At 27.9% G+C, this 22,096-nt stretch overlaps 1 protein-coding gene across 2 annotated transcripts in view; it reads left to right on the forward strand.

Moving 5' to 3' along the window:
* The window catches only part of LOC136084073 (uncharacterized), a 185,511-nt gene that overhangs the window by 105,888 nt on the left and 57,527 nt on the right, over positions 1-22,096 (forward strand). For both annotated transcript variants that reach the window (XM_065804189.1, XM_065804190.1), the window contains exons 15-19: positions 2,162-2,287; positions 2,971-3,124; positions 3,247-3,308; positions 16,395-16,649; positions 16,729-17,460. In XM_065804189.1, coding sequence (XP_065660261.1) covers positions 2,162-2,287; positions 2,971-3,124; positions 3,247-3,308; positions 16,395-16,649; positions 16,729-17,460 — 1,329 coding nt within the window. The remainder of the gene's footprint in view (positions 1-2,161; positions 2,288-2,970; positions 3,125-3,246; positions 3,309-16,394; positions 16,650-16,728; positions 17,461-22,096) is intronic.

Below are 22,096 nucleotides of genomic sequence, written 5' to 3' on the forward strand. Positions count from 1 at the left end.
TTATCGTTGGCTCCTTCAAAGTAGTTTTCATTTGATACTATGCACTTGTGCCAGCGCTTTTGCTAATCCTTGAAACTCTTCTCAAACTCGCTCTTTGGGATAGCCTCTAGTTCATTCAGCAATGTGCTTTTAATGTCATCTATGCTTGTGAAATGACAGCCTTTTAAGGTTTTCTTCATTTTTAGGAATAAGAAAAAGTCATACGGAGCCATATCTGTTAAATAAGGAGGTTGGGGCATGACTACGGTGTTGTGTTTGGCTAAATAATTACAAACAAGCAACGACAAGTGAGCAGGTGCATTATCATGATGCAAAAGCCATGAATTGTTTTGCCATAAATCAGAGCGTTTTTTTCAGATTGCTTCACGTAAACGTCACAAACATCAAGGTAATACTCCTTATTAACCTTATGACCTTGTGGTAAGAACTCATAATGAACTATGCCATTATAATCGAAGAAAACAGTAAGCAAAACCGTAACATTTAATCAAACTTGAAGTGCTTTTTTTGGTCTTGGTGATTCAAGTTGCTTCCATTGCAACGATTGTGGTTTGGTTTCGAAGTCATAACCGAACATAACTGGTGTTTCATCACCAGTTATGACCCTTTGAAGCAAACTTTGATTATTGTTGACATCATTTAGCAGCTCCTGAGCAATATTAATGCGATTATTTTTTTGGTCAAAATTCAGCAGTTTTGGAATGAACTTTGTTGCCACTCGTTTCATGCCCAAAACATTTGAAAAAATATTATGACATGAGCCAATTGATGAGCCAAATGAGCCAACTTTATCAGCAACTTCTCTTATTGTAATTCAGCAATCATTAATTTCCATTTTTCTACTTTTTTCACATTTTTATCAATTATTGACATGCTGGGTCGACCAGAGTATTTGTCATCTTCAAACGTCTTTGCGGACATCTTGGAAATGCTTATACCACTCGTAAACACTTGTTTTTTTCATAGCAGACTCTCCATAGGCTTTTTGCAACATTTCACACACTTTGTTACACTTTATTTCATTTTTTATGCAAAATTTAATACAAATTCTTTGACTCTTCAATTCTTCGATTTTTTAAACAAGCAAAAATTGCCAAGCTCATAAAAACACGTCAAACCTTAGTGACTTCCACAGACAAAGTAAACAATAAATATAGCTGAGAATTTTATCATATTTTAGGGGCATGTATATCAACACAATAATAAAAAATGCTGACAATCGGGCTCTCCAAACCCACGAAATTTTAAAATTCCGGGTATTTTTTGAACACACCTCATATATACATAATATTTATATTATGTATATATGAGGTGTGTTATGTATATATGAGGTGTTATATAACTCACCTTCCCAAGGCCGAGAAAGCCACTGCAGATGAGGAGGCTACTTGTGGTTATAACCCTCTCTCAACTCTATAACTCCGAAACACGAACCTTGGCAAACAAGGCTGCTGCGCGGAGAAACAAGTTGAGCGCGGTACTACCAGGAACATGGTGAGAATCGAACTTGAAATCTCTCGCTTATGAAGCGAGTGCTCTACCACTACACCACACATTTTATTTGATATACATACACTACACTACACATTTTATTTGATATATTGCAATCAGGCTGAAATAATGAAAATTATAAGTTAGTGTCAATCATCATTAAGTAAGTTTATCATTAATTTCTGAAGATCCTGTAGACTTTTTTCCTAAATTTCACAACATGTTCTTTTTCTGTAATTTATGTTGAATCCAAGGCATTTAAAACACCCATTTTTGGCACAAATGTTTGGCCCTAAATCCTGCTAGCAAAGACTTAATAAATTAAACTTTTTTATATAATCAATCAGTTTTAAAATCAAGGTGAAAGTATTTTTGATTTAGGTAGGTGGATATATAATTCTTTCTTGCTTCAAGTTTTTTAGTTTTCTAGTTTCAAGTAAAGTTATCAAGTCTTTTTTTAGTGCTGTATTTCCATTTTCTACTGCAGTTACTAAAAATTTCCTTTTTAATGGCTGAGATTATATGCAATAATCTAAAAAATTTTTTTGAGTTATAAAAGTGTTTATATTTTAATTTTTGTGTTTGGAAAAATTAATATTACTATTCATCAATTATCAATGAGTTAAAAGTATTTTTTTTTAAGATAAACTTACATTATTTTTCTTAATAGTCTCGCACACACATGATTGGTTTACTTAGCAATGCTACCATCAATGATTTAAATTCTTTTAAAACTATTGGTGACGCTTTGGCATTAACTTCACAAAATCCAATAGAGTTAGTTTCTCAATCTCAGGTATAATTTAATTAGACCTTTAACCTTAATGATTAATTTTATGTTTTTTTAACTAAACTTAAGACATTCTACAGAATAAACTGTAAATTTATTAAAAATCTACCATGTTTACAACTCATTTTAGCGTCTGTTAGTATTATTTCTGCTATTATTTTATTCTATTTGAAAAATCGTTTTACTAACAATTTTGCATATAGTTCACAGAACAAATAGGGGGTAGGGAGGTTTGCTAGATGAGGAAAATTGTTCAAAAAAGTAATTAGGAGGTCACCTGATATTCTCAGCTTATTGTATCAAAATTTGAGAAATATTATAATGAATGGGTTTAAATATAAAAAGTTCTAAATTGGCAAATTTTCTTAATTATTATAATTTGCTTTTTTTTTAAATTTGTTTTAAAAATAAATTGATTTAATATTTTTTAATTTATGAATCTTTTGCTTAAACAAACTATTTGTTCAAATGGCTTATATATATTTATATATATTATCAAAATATCTTTTACTCAAATATCTTTTATATATCTTCATGTTATCGGACATTTTTTACTCAAATATCTTTTATATATCTTTATATATTATAGAAATATTTATTACTAAAATATCTTTAATATATCTTTATTATATCTTTATATATTATAGAATTATCTTTTACTCAAATGAACTATTTGTTCTTGTTTTTAGAAACAAGCATCAAATATTGTTGCTAAAATGTCTGAACTTCTTACCATCCAAAATCTTAAAAGTATTGGAGCAGACAAGTTTGATACCATGACTCAGCCATTTTTAAAGTCAATATCTAACTTGTTCCAGACTAGTTTAAACAATAATGATTCAGGTATACATAATATAAAAGCAATAGCAATATTCAATTATGTTAAAAACTAAATTACAAAATTTTTAAGTTTTAATAGTTCCTTGAAACAGTTTTTACAATTTTTATTTTTTTGACTAATTTAGGTTCATCTTTACCCACCCTTCAAACAACAACTTCATCAACAACTTCATCACTAAGTTTAGAAGTAAATAATTTTTTTTATTGGAAATTATATGAATGATATATATTAATAAATAATTATATAAAATATCATAAACTGAGACTTTTTAGCTGATCTGTATTGTTTTTTATATTTTTTAGTATATTATATTTAGTTTTATAGCATTTATAAATTATAATAAAATACTAAATATTTTACTAAATTTTAAATGTCAATTAAGTTGTTAAAAACACTTGTTAAAAGATAAATGTTTTGCTTTTGGCTTAAAGTTTCCTTTTAGTTTCAATTATCAAGATCATGCCATATTGTTTTATTTTGGCTAAAAATATCTTCATACCGTTTTTAAGTTAAATTTTGCTAATCAAATGATTTGTCTTAGGGTTGCCATTGTTTTCCTATTACCTTAGGAGAATGCAATGAAAGTTTTAATTTTAATTAGTTTAGCATTGCGCTTCCCCACAGAAAAAGAGGACAATGACTGCCCTAATAATGAATAACCTTAAATAAACTAAATTAGTTATTATTTATGAAAAAAATTTTCTACTGCATCAACCTCATTGTAGCCAAAGGGACCACTACAGTTGAGGATACTATTCCTTTTTTTTTTTTTTACAAAGCCTTGACAAACCACTGCACAGAAAAACAAGTTAGGCACTGTATTACCAAGAATGTGGTGAAGTTTAGACTTGGAACTCTTTGCTTATGAAGCAAGTGCTCTACCAATTTAACACTTCCACATATATAGGTAGCGATACAGAAAGTAGATTTACTAATAGGGACTATATTAGTTTTAGCATTTTTTTAAGTTAAATTAAAAAATAGTTTATTCAACTACTATAATTAGTAGTCTACTTTTTGAAAAAAATTAACCAATAAATAGAATGATAACAGCAAAGGTTACAACAGCAACATTGTGGTCATTTACACTAGATTGAAAATATCAACCTAAGTAAGAGTGCAATTTTTTATAAGTATAGGAAATGGACATCAAGCGAACAAAGAGTTCAGAAAATAACTATGCTCATTAAAGAAGGAATATGTTTAGGCATTTAGCCATATTCTTTAGTTGCAGACCAAGGATTTAACAAATTAATTATGCATCTTGAACTTAGATATATTATGTTCTCTAGAAAACATATGATGGAAACAGTTGTTCCTCTAATTCATTAAAAAATGAAATTACAAATTATAAAAGTTTATTGAATATTGTAAGATACTTATCAATCTTTTTATTTTCTGCATTAAACACTGCTGTTATATATAATCTTTATGTGTTTATATTTATACTATGTATTTTTGTTTATATCAACTAGATTAATTGGATATACTTTTTGTGCACGTTTGTCTCTATATCCCCATTTTTTCATTAAAGTTATTGGTATGCCTTGATTTGGAAGAAGTGTGAGTATTTGGGTCTGTAGGGAGGTTTGTTTAAATGCAATAGTGACTGATATGATTTAGGATACAGGCAATGATAAAGATAGCAAGGATGCATCCCTGACAAGCGATGCTAGCCATTTTTTATCAGGCTCTCTAAAACATCATTGTTGATGTTTCGGAGATTATGATATTGTGGCCCTTAGAATGTAGTTACACCTTAATTTTAGTTGGATCTTACAACACTGTGATTTTTATTATATTTTTACTTTCCCTGTTTGGTTCATATATTTATATTGTGTATTATTTTTTATATTTTACATTTTTTTATGTATATTTGTTTATATTAAGTATATGGTTGTGTGTATGTGTGTATATATATATATATATATATATATATATTAGGGATATGACTTTTTAATTTTTTTTCAAATAAAATGTTTCCTGTATCATAAATCGATGAACTTTTACCTAAAATCATGAAAAAAGGCCCAAATAGCTTTCTGCAACAAAAAAAGGTCACCCCCAAAATAAAAATTTGATTTACCATTTTTATACATTCATTTTTGACCGATGTTTTAATCTTAAGCTTAATTCTCAGCTTAATTCTATTTATTTCATTATTTTGTTATGAATTTATAAATATAACGCCACACGTTACCATGGCAACGAAACGGCCGTGTGCCGGCAAATACTTGGAATTGTTATGTGATGACGTCATTGTGTTACCACGGTGATATAGACGACTGTAACAGACTGTAGAAGATTATAGAACTTAGTAGAACATTCTGGAAGCTCTAAATAATTATATAAGCGAGCTGCTGTCAGAGCTCAGTGTTGATAATGTGAATAGTTCTATGAAGTACTCTGCGTGTAACTGAGCTAATAAGGAACTACTGTAGCGAACTAAAGACGCTGTAAGTGTACGAAGTATAAGTAGTTGTAGCATTATCGTTAGGATACGGACTGGATTATCGAACTGTTATCAACATTGACTGGATTATCGAACTATAATTGGATTACTATACAGTTAAAGTATTTTATTAATTAAACGACTTTATTAAACGGATATTTACGCTCAGCTATCCGTAAAGTCGTAACAATATTATATGATGTCTCACAAGAAAAGTCATACCACAGTAACAAAGAACAAGAAGACTTGGACTAAAAATTTGGTGAGATTTCAAGAGTCACACAGAAGAAGAGGAAGCGTGGCTGTAGAAGAACATTCACTCGATGAAAAATCCAGAATACCACTTCAATTGCAGATCGTAGGAAGATACCAGTTTCTCGGAGCATATGTTAAAGGAAGAAAAGAACGAATAGACCAAATTTCTAAGGAAATTACAAAATTGTGGGACAATAAACTGAATTTTCCACGTGTGTCTGATCAAGTGATAAGAGCAAAGCTTATGAAGGTGCTGAAGGTCTATGATGAATGTGTCAAGCGTGGAAAATATGATGTTCTCAATGCATTATTTGACATCACGAAAGTGAATGGCCAGTGGTTATCCTCGGAAGATAAACGTTTATACCACCTACAAAAAGAAAGTAAAGGACAGGTGGGGTACTCAACAGGACAAGTGGCAAGTAAAGAAACCATTCACCCTTCCAAGAGAAGGAAAGTCCAGTCTGGAACAGCAATACCTTCCACATCACAAGTCCTGTCTACCACAGACAGTGGTACTGAATCTGAAAACTGCAAAAGTAAGAGTGAAGATGATGAAGACGACGACGGTGATAAAGACGATGATGAGGACACTCAGAAAAAAACTAGAAAGCACTACAAAAGTAAATTTGCTGTAAGTATGGTTACATCAAGTGGAGTTTCCACAAAGAAAGCTGCTAAAATATGCAATGTATTATCACAACAAGGTATTGATATTCCAACTCCAAGTCAATCAGCAATTTACAAGTCCATATTCAAAGAGGCAGGTAAATTAAAAAAAGAAATGATACAACAACTTAAAATGGAACAGTGGTCCTTACACTTTGACGGCAAACGAATAGATGATAAGGAATATCAGGTAGTTGTACTTCAGAATGAAAGAACTGACGTGAAACTTGATGCACTGCGTTTAAAAGATGGCAAAGCTGAAACTGTTGCTGAAAAAATTGCCAAACTTATTGATGAATGCAATTTGTGGAATTCAATTAAGATGATCATTACTGATACAACAAACGTCAATACTGGGAAGAGAAATGGAGTTGTTGTGAAGTTGCAACGTATGTTTAAATTAAAGGGTGTCACAATACCACAATTTATCGGTTGTCAGCATCACGTACTAGACAGGATTCTCCGTCTGGTGATGGACGAAGAACTTGGGGGTGATACCAAATCTTCAAACATTGAATACCCATTTGTGTCTGAACTGTTGAATAAGTATGATGAACTGAAGGATAAGTTTGTGAATGGAACTGTAGAAATTCTTGATAAATCAGGGTGGAGAGACGATATGAAGTTTTTGTACCATTTAACAAGAGTGTTTAGGTTCTATGAAGAACAAAGAAACTTCCCTCTGATTCACTTTCAGAACATTCCTAATATGAGCAATGCCAGATGGAACTCAAGAGCCATTCTCGCCATTCTGGCGTTCATTCTTATGCCTGAAGCGAGAAAGAATTTGGAGAAGGTTTGCAGGTTCATTTCATTTGAGTGGGCAGATCATTGGTTTAGTAGTCAAAAGTACAATGACAATGACTTCAAGAATTTATCTGATGTATTGAAGCCTTACAAAAAGGCATTGCAGTCATTCAAAAATCACTGGAAGAAAGAGCCATCCGTCATCGACATACCACGAAGTAATCAGATAGCTGAACGTGCAATCAAGGTGATGCAAGACCTGTATGCTTCCTGCAGAAAGAAAGACAAACTGCAACTTCGATTCATTCTAAGTAATAAGCGCTAGACTCTTTATGAGACGTGAGCATCATGTGACCCATGTACTAAACACAGTAGGCCTATAGACACAGACAGTTATGTATATTGTTGTACTAGACGCTTTGATACTGTTAATTTTGTAATACTTGTATAATTATATATCACATAATGTTTTTTGTTATATCACAGTACATGTTGCATAAATAAATAAAATAACAACAGGAGTATGACTCTTACAACATCTTCAGCCTTCAATATTCATTTACTGTACAAAAGTGTACCTATTGAAAATTCGATTTTTTGGTTTTGGGGTGACCTTTTTTCAAAATATGTCAAAATGAAACATCTATTCGTTCTTTTTACATAAAAGTTCATTGAATTACGATACAGGCCTAGTAGGTTGCAAAAAAGTCATATCCCTAATATATATATATATATATATATATACATATACACATGGTTATATATATATGTATATGTATATATATATATATATATATATATATATACATATATATATATATGTATATATATATATATATATATATATGTATATATATATACATATATATATATATATGCATATGAAAAAGGTTATATTAGTTTCTTTGAACCGTATTATAGTAATTGCACTACTGAAAGTTTGGCAAGACCTATGATGCATTTTACAAGTCGAATCATGTTACATTTGTGTGATGAGCTTTTAGAGGCTACCTAAGGTAGCGGTTATCACTTATTCACTGACAGATTATATACTAGTTTTCCTCTTGCACAAGCGCTCCTCAAAATGAACATACAAACTACAGGGACAATAATGAAAAATATAGCAAACAGTTACCAGAAGGTATAAAATAACTCAAATTAAAGAAGCACAAAGTTTCTGCACATGTACACTCTTCCAATGTTATGGTTTTGACATGGCAGGAAAGGTGACAAGTTCTGATGCTGAGTACTTTCCATGATTTGAGCTGAAGTTGCAAAACAAAGAACAAAACAAGGTGTTGTAGAGATTGATAAACTAACTGTTATTGTAAATTATTCAAAACATATGGGTGCTGTTACCGAGGTGATTACTATTGTTCAAGCTATTTATTTCTATGCAAGTCTTTAAAATGGTGGAGAAAAATATTTTCTGGTTGTTGGAAGTTGCAGTTGTAAAAAGTTATATATTGTTCAATAAATTTTGTGAACGCAATAGTAAAAACGAACTTCAACACCTAACCTACAAACAAAACCTCATTGAGCAACTAGTTGGGGCGTGTCATAATATTCAAGAAAGAAGAGGAAGGCGATCATTATTAGATGACAATGAGTGTCTTAACCAAAAGCCACATTTTTTTTTCTTGTTTAGTGCTTGCACTTTAGTCATTATGTTTTTGGCAAAATAAAAGTTAAACAATTTACACTCAAAACCTATTTTTTATGAAAAATAAAGAGAAGCCATGGGTCAAACATATTTTTTTCTGTTGTATTCAAGGTTAATAAGTAAAAACAAAATTTGGACCTGATAGGCAAAAAAAAAATTTTTTTAAAAACCTCAAAGGGTTAATTATGATTTTCCCTTAGGAGTCTGAGTTTATCATTTCTATCACATTCGTGATGCTTATATTATTGTTATTATTGTTATTAACTTTACTAAAGTGTCTTTAGTGTTGATTTTTTAAACTTTCTCTCATCCTAATTTTTTTCTTATTTCACTTAGTCTCGACAGCTTGGTCTAGTCCTTTGATGCATGTTTTTGCATTTTTATATTAGTTTGACTATCATCAGATATTTGACTATCATCAGATATTTGACTATCATCAGATATTTGACTATCATCAGATATTTGACTATCATCAGATATTTGACTATCATCAGATATTTGACTATCATCAGATATTTGACTATCATCAGATATTTGACTATCATCAGATATTTGACTATCATCAGATATTTGACTATCATCAGATATTTGACTATCATCAGATATTTGACTATCATCAGATATTTGACTATCATCAGATATTTGACTATCATCAGATATTTGACTATCATCAGATATTTGACTATCATCAGATATTTGACTATCATCAGATATTTGACTATCATCAGATATTTGACTATCATCAGATATTTGACTATCATCAGATATTTGACTATCATCAGATATTTGACTATCATCAGATATTTGACTATCATCAGATATTTGACTATCATCAGATATTTGACTATCATCAGATATTTGACTATCATCAGATATTTGACTATCATCAGATATTTGACTATCATCAGATATTTGACTATCATCAGATATTTGACTATCATCAGATATTTGACTATCATCAGATATTTGACTATCATCAGATATTTGACTATCATCAGATATTTGACTATCATCAGATATTTGACTATCATCAGATATTTGACTATCATCAGATATTTGACTATCATCAGATATTTGACTATCATCAGATATTTGACTATCATCAGATATTTGACTATCATCAGATATTTGACTATCATCAGATATTTGACTATCATCAGATATTTGACTATCATCAGATATTTGACTATCATCAGATATTTGACTATCATCAGATATTTGACTATCATCAGATATTTGACTATCATCAGATATTTGACTATCATCAGATATTTGACTATCATCAGATATTTGACTATCATCAGATATTTGACTATCATCAGATATTTGACTATCATCAGATATTTGACTATCATCAGATATTTGACTATCATCAGATATTTGACTATCATCAGATATTTGACTATCATCAGATATTTGACTATCATCAGATATTTGACTATCATCAGATATTTGACTATCATCAGATATTTGACTATCATCAGATATTTGACTATCATCAGATATTTGACTATCATCAGATATTTGACTATCATCAGATATTTGACTATCATCAGATATTTGACTATCATCAGATATTTGACTATCATCAGATATTTGACTATCATCAGATATTTGACTATCATCAGATATTTGACTATCATCAGATATTTGACTATCATCAGATATTTGACTATCATCAGATATTTGACTATCATCAGATATTTGACTATCATCAGATATTTGACTATCATCAGATATTTGACTATCATCAGATATTTGACTATCATCAGATATTTGACTATCATCAGATATTTGACTATCATCAGATATTTGACTATCATCAGATATTTGACTATCATCAGATATTTGACTATCATCAGATATTTGACTATCATCAGATATTTGACTATCATCAGATATTTGACTATCATCAGATATTTGACTATCATCAGATATTTGACTATCATCAGATATTTGACTATCATCAGATATTTGACTATCATCAGATATTTGACTATCATCAGATATTTGACTATCATCAGATATTTGACTATCATCAGATATTTGACTATCATCAGATATTTGACTATCATCAGATATTTGACTATCATCAGATATTTGACTATCATCAGATATTTGACTATCATCAGATAGTCAGACTAATATAAAAAAATGCAAAAATATAAAAAAAAATATTTTTTAAGTTAAATTAAAAAGTAGTTTTCATTTAGTTGTATAACAAATATATTTTAATTTATTCCAAAAAATAACTAACCCAAGGCGAGTTTAAAAACAGAAAAGTATCCTTAAATTTGTTTTTTCTATTTTTACATAAGATTACAAAGACAAGCTTCTTTTTTTTAAATTACAAATTTTAATTTGGTTATTGGTTCTTATCCTTTCTAAAATTTTGTTCTGCATCTTTTGAGTACCAGGTTGAAAATTTTTTTTCCTTGTATTAGGATTTCACAAAAATCTTGATTTCTAGAGGAACCTAAACACATTTAAAAAAAAAAAGAGAAAGTAAGGTTATTTTTTTACTAAAAGACAACAATTTAAAACACAGGCAAACCCAATTTCAAAAATATTTTAAATTGCTCCACCCTATTACCTATTCTATTTTAATTATCTTTCTTTGCTTTTTAATTTTACTTTTAATTTTTTCTGACTCATAACAGGTAATAAAAGTTTTAGTGATGATAAAATGATGTTTATTTTTATATGCATCCAACCTTTATTACTTATCATGAGAAATTAGCACCATTCTAGGAAAATGTTGTATTAGTCTGGTCATCAGTCTCTTTTAGTGATTTTATTCAATCCTTTATCTCACACTTAAACCAACTTTTAGCCAAATATTTTTACTCATTAGGGAAAATTGACAGTTTATACCTTCGATCAACAAACTTGTTTTTGCTTGTTAGTTACATTAAAGTGATTTTTTAATGGGATATCACTTGTATATCTTTTTTCAATAGATTTTCTTAGCATTTTTTTTTGTTGATTTCACTCTAGAATCTTCTGCAAGGCTTCCAAAAAAATTGTGTAATTTCCGAATATGATTAAAGTTTTACAAAATTATTTTTTAGAACTCTCTTCAATTTTGTCTTAAATATTTATGTGCTTGACTAAATCTTGCCTGCTGGAAAATAGCATCTGTGGTTCTAATTTTTAAAAAATGTTGAGAACACTTCCTTCAATTATTGGAAAGTTTTTCGGGTTATTAAATCATTTCTAACTGCTTTATTAAAGTCATCTTCAAAGGTCAACACTCTTCTTCATTTCCAGTTCCTTCTGGGGTATCTCAAGGTTCTATTCTTTATCCTGTATTGAATCTTACACCAATATAGGTTGACATACCTATACTGATAAATGGAAACCCTTTCACTCAGTTCTCTACTTCATGCCTTCTTGGATTATTTTTCACTACTGACCTCTCATGGAAACCATATATACAATCAAACGCAAAGTTGGCATCTGCATCTTTTTATTGTGCCCACTATTATCTTACTCCTGATTCCATTCTCTTTACAAATTTCTCATTTATCCCTGTATTGTCAATACTCTTGCCATAATTGGGCTGGTTCTTTAACAATGCTCTTTTTCTTCTAGACAAAGTTCAAACATGCATTGTAAACTTAGTTAGAGCTGCTCTGTCTTACAAACTTGATCCACTCTTCTATCATTGTGAGTTTGGATTTTTTCTCTCTTCTACTGGTTGGTGCTTAAATTATCTATCATTTCTAGTACCATCTACTAAAACTCGTTCTTGCTTAACTCATCATTCAGCAAAGTTGTATCATTTAACTATATTTGTCTATTCAAGTTGTTCATCTAGTTTCTTTTGCCCGCACTTTAATGCTTTTGAAGTCTTTTTCATGTTTTCTTGACTCATACTACTTTCAACTTTTAAAGTCTTTTGTCAACCATGTTTAGAAACTTTCAATTTAATATTAGTTGCTTGCAGCCTTGTTGAAAATGAATCATTTTAAAAAAAAAAAAAAAGGTAAAAAAGATGTCTGAAAGTGAAATTTATTACTTATTTTTCATTCAATTTCCATTAAATAATATATATATATATATATATATATATATATATATATATATATATATATATGTATGTATGTGTGTGTATAAATATATATATATATATATATACATATATATATATATATAAATATATATATGTGTGCATATATATATATATATATATATATATATATATATATATATATATATATATAATATATATATATATATATACATATATATATATATATATATATATATATATACATATATATATATAAATATATATATGTGTGCATATATATATATATATATATACATATATATATATAAATATATATTTATATATATATATATATATATATATATATGTGTGCATATATATATATATATATATATATATATATATATATATATATATATATATATATATATATATATATATATATATATATATATATATACATATATATATACACACACACACACTAGTGGAGAAATAAAAAAAATTCTTTTAAAATAGTTTTAATCATAACAGATTCAAAAACCCTATGCGCAAACTTGTTTTTTTTTTGAAATAATAAAATTAATTCAATTGATCTTTATAAACTAAAATATAATTTTAAAAAAAACTAAGTAACAAATTTACATAGAGTTGAAAATACCTCATGAACAGTGCTGTGGCTAGAGGGTCTGAGTCCTTCCCCCCCTTCCCCCAACCTGTCATTAGGGCTTTAAAATCTTAAAAACCTTTCTTTACTAGGTGCATTACTAAACAAAAAGTCCTTATGTTTGGAAAAGGACCCCTAAATTTAAAAAGGGCCCCAAATTTCCAGGCCCTGTAAATTGTCTAGTGTGGCTAGCCACCATGCTTACAAACTCAGCATAAAAATCTATGTAATTTGGGGTAAATATATTTTTTGTTGAGTTCTAAATTTTTAGTTTTAAGTCTTTGAAAATTGCGTCTTGGAAGTTAATATAGTTCCAACACTAAATTAATTTATTACAATAACACACATAAGCAGATCAAAGTTTATTACAGTGTCTCAGAAATTTGGCCTCTAAGTTGAATATGGTTCTTTAAAGAAATAATTAAACTTTTGCAAGTGACCTTTCACACACTTCATTTGTGTAATCAATGTCTAATGGGTAATCATTCCAAATATCACAGTGTTTTTCCAACACTCAAGGCAATTATCAGTTAATGCCAAAATATAACTTTGTTATATGGTCAACATTTCTTCTGCAAGAGAATAAAGGCTTGGCCCAGTGATCTACAATAAAATTGCACGTTTCTATTATTGATTCTTTTTTTGTCTGAGTCAAAAGCATATATTTTAGGCAATAGATAGCTCTTGAATTCCATTGTGCATTTGAAACAGACCCTGGTTTACAAAAATGAATGCGAATAAGTTCATTGTGTCTTGATAAAACTTGTATTCTTTACATAACAAATCCAGCTCCGTATAACATTTAAACTTTTAATAACTGACCAGTTAAGCTTGTATTTTTCAATTAAATTGTGGTAGTTAATTGATAATAATCAAATCATTTCATGTCGATTATTATCAATTTTGATCATTATATACTAGACCACTATCCCCTCCTACATAACACAGATAACTTTACTATACACATCTTTAAGAAGCTTATTAGGGCGATATTGATAAGGAATCAAATTTTAAGTTCATAAAATGCTCAAGAATCAGAACATGAAGTAGACGAGGGTGATACACTAAACCTGGAACAATTTATGTCAAACTCTTAGTTACTCCATTTTTAGAACTTTTACTGCAGTGAAACCTGTATTTACTGCAGTAGAACCTGAATTTACTGCAGTGGTGTCACATATTACAACAGTATTTTTATTTAATAAATTAGATTCCAAAATAATATTGTGTAACATGTTATAAATAAAAACAGAGTTGCCTTTCTATAATTTTTTTAACGATATAACGAGAGATTTAGGCTTGCTCAAAATGCAAGTGCTATAATTATGTTGTTTGTCTTTGGTCTTACCATCAAAATGTAAGCACTACATTTCTTCAGAAAAGTCAGTATAAGACTGAATCAATTTTATTTCATTCATCAGTATTGTAAATGCTTTTTGGACTGGGGATCTGCAAATTGATGTCTCGTCAACTGCATTGAGTACAACTTCTGCAATCTTTGCCTACAACTTATTGGATACCTTTCATTTTCAGATATCTTATCTACCATTTAACTGGTGATTTTTCCATGTTTCTATGGGATTGTGTAATCATCACTTGTACTATTATCTTTTGGAATTTGTACTATTATCTTTTGGGATATTATCAATGGGATTGTGTAATCATTACTTGTACTATTATCTTTTGAACTTTTACTACCAGAATTGCTTGTATCATCAAACAATTAACTATAATTTGTTTCAAGTTCTTTTCTTTTTGGTGGCAGGTCTTTTGCAGATGTGTTCTAATAGGCTCTGTTACAATACTGCATTGACTTTTGCACCCATTGGAAGATTTCTGAAGTTCATAAAAGAGTTGGTCTTTCAGATTTTTAAGTTTAGCATGTTTGGGCAATGAGTCAAATAATTTATCCCAGCTATATAAAATACTTGTTTTCTTATTTGTACTTTGTGTTTATTTAATAACAAATTTATAATTTTGAATAGCAGATTTTTCTTTGCACAGATTTCTCTGTAAAACATGGTATTTTCATTTTTTTCCATAATTGACAAACTTTAATTGAGATTTCCTTAATAAAATCACTTGATCTAGGAATATTGCCTATTATTCTAAAAGGAAATAATATCTTTCTAATATCTGCTTTTTCTTTCATAATTTTGAAAAATCCATCAGTGACTTTTCAATCAAGTTTCCATAACTATGATGAAATGGTTGGTGTCGAATAGACTTACCAAAACCAATACTTTACAGGTCTGGACAGTGAGTTGCATATAATAATATAAATTTTTGTATATAATAATGAAAGGTATATAAAAAAAATAAATTTAGTATTGTTTTTTTTTTACAAAAGCAAAAATAAAAACCATTAGCTTTGTTATAAATAATACTAACAGATTTTTATAAATAAATTATAGATTTTATAGATAAATTATAGATTAATAGTAGACTGAGAATAGTATAAATAAATGTAAATTTTGATTAAACTATTTAAAACTTCAAAGTTGTTTAAATTTTGAAAAACTTAATAATAGTTAAAAAAATTGAAATAGTATAAAAATAATAGGAGAAAAATTGGGAAATCCAAAGTAAACTAAAAAAAGTTTACAGTAAGTACATAATAAAAATCTAATACACTGCATTTTGCAAAACCATATAAAGGAAAAAGTTGACCTTAATTCAATTTAATTCAATTTATTTAAGACATAAACAAAATGACTAATATAATCAATTTTAATTTTTTTTAATGTTTAATTTTTAATTTAATTTGTTTTATTATTAACTTTATTATTATTTAAATTATTTAGAGCAATAATAATACAGTGTTGCAGTTGTTCAAATCTATGGACAATCATTTTATGGCAGCACAATCTTACAAAGTACCTGGTGAAAATGCAACTGTTGGTGAAACCAATCAATTTACTTTTGTATTAAAAAAAGATTTCTCAAGTAGTTTGAGCAACAAATCAATTGGTTCATCTGATGGTGAATATGGTTTTACTCTTCCTGATTCTAAGAATTTATTTAATGATTCTGTGCAAAACTCACAAATCTCAGTCAATGTAAGTATTATATTGGTAAAAATGTTCAATGTTCACTTTTTTTTGTTTTGCATTTTAATTTTCTTTTTTTTCTTTTTAGAATTTAAGAATGAAAGATAATGCTTACACATGGGACACAAATCGATCACAAAACATTCTCTCAGAATCTCAAAGTCTTTCTTTTTCAGATGCTAACGGTCATCCAATTAAAGTAAGCAACAGTTCGCAACCAATCAAAATTGCCATTAAAAATATTGCAGAAAAAATGACTGGCAAAAATATATCTTTATCAATGCCAAATGATGTAAATTTAGTCAGTCTACCATTGGTATCAGGTTGTAACATGCTCCTTAAGTTTTTGTTTTTAAATGATGAAAATAATTTAACAAACCTTTTTGTTTACATTCAATATGGAAAAGTTGCAACAAAACTTGATCATGATATTATGCTAAATATTTCAGCTAAACATGGTGTAATTATGACAAAAAATAACAATATAACTAGAGGGAACATAACATTTGATCGTAATCTAAATGATGAAATTAATTTCTCTGGAATTGTGCAAAGAAATCAAGATGCTCTTCTTCTTGATGATGGTACCCTAATTTTATGGAATTTTATAAACTCTACATATGGTTTTTATAAAAAAAGTATATTGCATTTGCTATTCTCCTATTCTGGCCCAATGCCTTCTAAAAAGCTAGATTTGAATCCATACACTTTTGATGAAGTAGAGTCTGCTGGGACATATGTCTATGAAATGAAGTCTTTTTGTACGGAATGTAATTATTGGAATGAAGGGGAAAATAAATGGATGTCTGATGGATGTGAGGTAGGTCTATATATAAAGTTATAATATAATATATGTATGATAAATATAACACATATGTGTGTATGTGTGTATATATATATATATATATATATATATTTATATATATAAATATATATATATATATATATATATTTATATATTTATATATATAAATGTACACACACACTATAGCGTAAATAAATATACATTGTTATGCAAACTTGCATCTCATCTCATATCAATCCATGCAATTTTTTTCAGAAAAAGAAAAGAAAAAAATAAAAATAAAACAGAACCAAAACACTTAGGCAATATAACAGCACTCTTTTGCATGATCTACTTAGATAAGACCTAAACTTAGATACTAGCATCCATGGCTCAGTGGTTAAAGTTCTGGTTTGAGGTTTGATGCCTCCTTTAGCCCATTAAATTAAAAGTCTGTTTAAATGGTCCTCTGCAGTGTTCTGTGATAAAGTTCTTCATCTTGGAGAAATATAATAAATGAAAAAAGATTAAAAATTTTTAAAAAATGAATTGTCAGTTAATTTATGTACTAAATCACTTACAGCTACCTATGACAGTATAATACCATATTCTATACCCACTATATATATATATATATATATATATATATATATATATACATTTCTATATATATATATATATATATATATATATATATATATAGATCTATAGTTTGTTGGCTTTGGGAAGAGCGGAAGGAAAAAAGTGATTCTTACGCCAACATATACGTCACTTTTAATTACTTTTAACTTTCGTCCAACATTTCCGTGTTGGACGAAAGTAAAAACCATTAATTTAATTACAAATTAATCGTTTTTTAAAAAAACCACAAAAACGCAAATTTAATTGACCAGAATGTTTTTAAAAACATTCTGAATGTTTTTAAAATATTTTGAATGTTTTTAACAATATAAACAATGTTTTTATTTTTATTTTTTTTAATAAAATGTTTTTATTTTTATTTTTTTTAATAAAATGTTTTTATTTTTATTTTTTTTACTGTAAATCATACGCGGAGTGTTGCTACATCGACTATCTTATAGCCTGACTCGCAAGGGAGTGCTGCTACATCGACTGACAAATAGCCTGACCCGCAAGGGAGTGCTGCTACATCGACTGAGGGTTTGGTTGGGGCAGGCAGTCTATCATTATTAAAAAAAAAAAATTCCGGTCTTGCATTTTAATTTTTACTTTTTGTCAACAAAATATGGAAAAAACTTTCGGACAACATCTAAGGGTTCTATATATATATATATATATATATATATATATATATATATATATATATATATATATATATATATATATATATATATATATATATATATATATATATATATATATATATGTATATATCTATATACCTATATATATATATATATATATACAACCCTTGAAATTAGGGTCGGCATTCGGCAATGATGACCTAAAAGTGTTTGAGGTCAGAAAATTTTTGCCGATTGAGGTCATCTAATTATTGCCAAGATTAAGATCGTCTATTTATTGCCGAGTTCATTTTTCCTAATTCTGAAGGTTGTTTATATAGATGTATATATATGTGTGTATATATATATATATATATATATATATATATATATATATATATATATATATATATATATATATATATATATATATAAATATATATATATTTATATATATATATATATATATATGTATATATATATATATATATATATATATATATATATATATATATATATATATATACATATATATATGGGCAATTTCTTTTTTAACTTATGTTACAGGCACAACAACTTTATCAGATATTTGCCTATTTAAACTGTAAATTAAACTTTGAGCTATTTTGTATGAAAGCTGTTAGTCTAAAGAATAAACTAGGCTAAAAAGAAGTTTTGAATCTGGCAAAAGAGGGCGAACTTATTACAGAAAATGCCACTTAACTTATGTTACACGGAAAACAATGTAAAAAAATTGCTTCAACTTTTAGGTCAGATTTCTGCAAACCAGTAAAGCGGTTTATATTAACAACTTTCACAAGACGTTGAGAATTCTATACCAATTTAAAAAAAATATAAAAATTTATGAGAGGTGTTTGCCTAAGGAAAATAAAATGATTTTTTTGATTCTATATATTTAACTTATGTTACATCACTTACGTTACCAAGCGATTATTATCGTGGATTTTTTATATCTATTATTAAAAGTTAGAATACTTAACAAAAGAATTACAAAAGTATGCATTCATTAAAATTAATTAACAGTGATTTTTTATAACATTTATGAAAGTCGTCAAATTGAAAACAGTTTTTTCACAAGACCAAGGGTAACTTTAAAAAATTATTTTAGTATGACAACTTTATTAATACTTATTTGAGTCATTTAAATAAGAAAATCATTGTTTTGTCGTAGTTTTTACTTACACTCTTTATGTTTATGCGTATTGCCTTGTTTTCATTAGGTTGATTTTTTAAAATGCTGCAAAGTATATACATTTAAATCTTTTAAAGTATTTTTAAGCTTTAAAAGATTTAAATCACAGTTTAGGAGGGAGAGGGGTTCAGGTATATGTGATTGTTTCTGACAGGAGGGAAGGGGTTAAGAATTGACAAATATAGGGTGACGTGCTTCATGGATGACTCATAATTGCATTTACAAACAATTTGTTTTACTAAAATTAAATTAAAAAAGATCCAACTGATTTTTTTTATATTAGGGTAATAGCAAATAAATCTTCTTTTTTTTTTAAATTTCTAAAATTTAGAATTTAATTAAGAGTTAATTAAAATTATTATAAATTATTGAAAATTATAATTAAATTAAGAATTAATTAAAATTAAGAATTATGTAAATATTTGTATTTAGACTCTAAATACAAATATTTATATAATTCTAATTTTTATTTATGTGTATTTATATGTCAACCAAAATAAGAATACATAAACAAATAAAAAGCAATAATATGGATAATTTTTTGTTTGACATTAAAAAAAAAATTTTTTCTCAATTTTCCTAACATGAAAAGTTTCAGTTAGAACCTTGTTATAACAATGCGACGAAATAAGAATTACTTAATGATGTAATTCATTTTGTAAACAAAAACTTAAAGCGCCAAAACTTTAGTAAATGTGTGCAGTTTTAACTTACGTTACACAAATTTAAAATAAAAATGTGCTTCAACAAAGCATTGCTATTCAAATTTTTAAATGTAAAAATGTAACATTTAATATTCTTTCACATATATTATTAAAAATTTTAAGTTTTTTAACTAAATTTTAGAAAAAACAAAACTTTATCATGTTTTTGTTACATTACATGAAAATTGCAATAGTTCTTTCGTTATTTTCTTAAAATATATATATTTTATAAAGTATAAAATCTGACCAACAACAGTTTGAATATGTTAGCTCTATTTTTACGCTAAATTAATTGTGATTATGCAAATAAATTCATGAATAAAATAACATTTTATTCTGATACCTCTTTTATCATGCAACAATGAGAAAAACCGCAGCTTTCGGAAGCATACAAATGACTTAAATTATTATTTTTATTTTTTATATTAAATTAAAATCAGTATAATAATAATTAACAGAATATAAAGGAATACAATAGTTTGATAAGTTAATTAATTTCACATAACTTAATTGTTCAAAAATTGCATAGTTTCACATATTAAGTCACAAAATAACTTGAATCATGAGATTCAAGTTATTTTGATTCATCTAATGATTCATCTAATGATAGAGATTGCATCTAATGATTCTCCGATGAATCATTAGATGCAATCTCTGATGCTTTAAACAGAGGATTTTCTGCTTTAGTGGTTTACCTTGACTTCCAAAAACATTTTTTGAGAGTAGATCATAAACTACTGGTTTCTAAAATAAAAACCTATGGTTTTGACAAAAAAAAACTATAATTGCTCTTTTATTTAGATAACAGTTGGGTTTAAAGCAATAAGAAAACAAGGTGATTATGCAGAAAGTTCCTACATGATCACCTAGAATAGACTAGAATCGGTGAGCTTACTTAAAGGAACTATCCCTATAAAATGTTCTTTTATGATGCTGTTGTGTTCGAAAGTGGCATGTATAGTTAACTGTTCAATCAAAGTAATGTCAGAAGTTTCATGCGAATAAAAAATGTCAGAAGTTTCATGCGAAAAAAGAATTTCTAAGTGACTGTAATAAAGGGTTTTTGACAAAATCAAAGATTATGTTTATATACTTAGCATTATATTTCGGAGACATGTATGTTGCATTTGCTGGGCTAGATAAAATGTGTTCCTTAACTTCCATACAACCACACTCAGCAATAAATTCAATAATGTCTGAAAAATTATGAGTATGTGCACAGTTTTTCATGATTAAGAAATGCGTGACTTGAAGAAAGGTTTTAACAACGATGGGAGAGTTACTTGTTTTTAATGTTTCTTTTGCAAGTGTATTTTCACGCAGCATTTTCCAGATACTTGATTAATAATACCATTATTTGAAGGCATTTTTTTGTCATTTTTATTTTATTAACTTAAATCTAAATTATTAATATAACGTCTAAGTCTTTCAAGAATATACAGGTCTTTAACGCAAAACGTTTTTCAATAGAATAGAATTTTGTTCAAATAGAATGTTAAAAAGTAACAAAA

Source organism: Hydra vulgaris, chromosome 08 (assembly GCF_038396675.1).
Source record: "Hydra vulgaris chromosome 08, alternate assembly HydraT2T_AEP".
NCBI lineage: Eukaryota > Metazoa > Cnidaria > Hydrozoa > Anthoathecata > Hydridae > Hydra > Hydra vulgaris.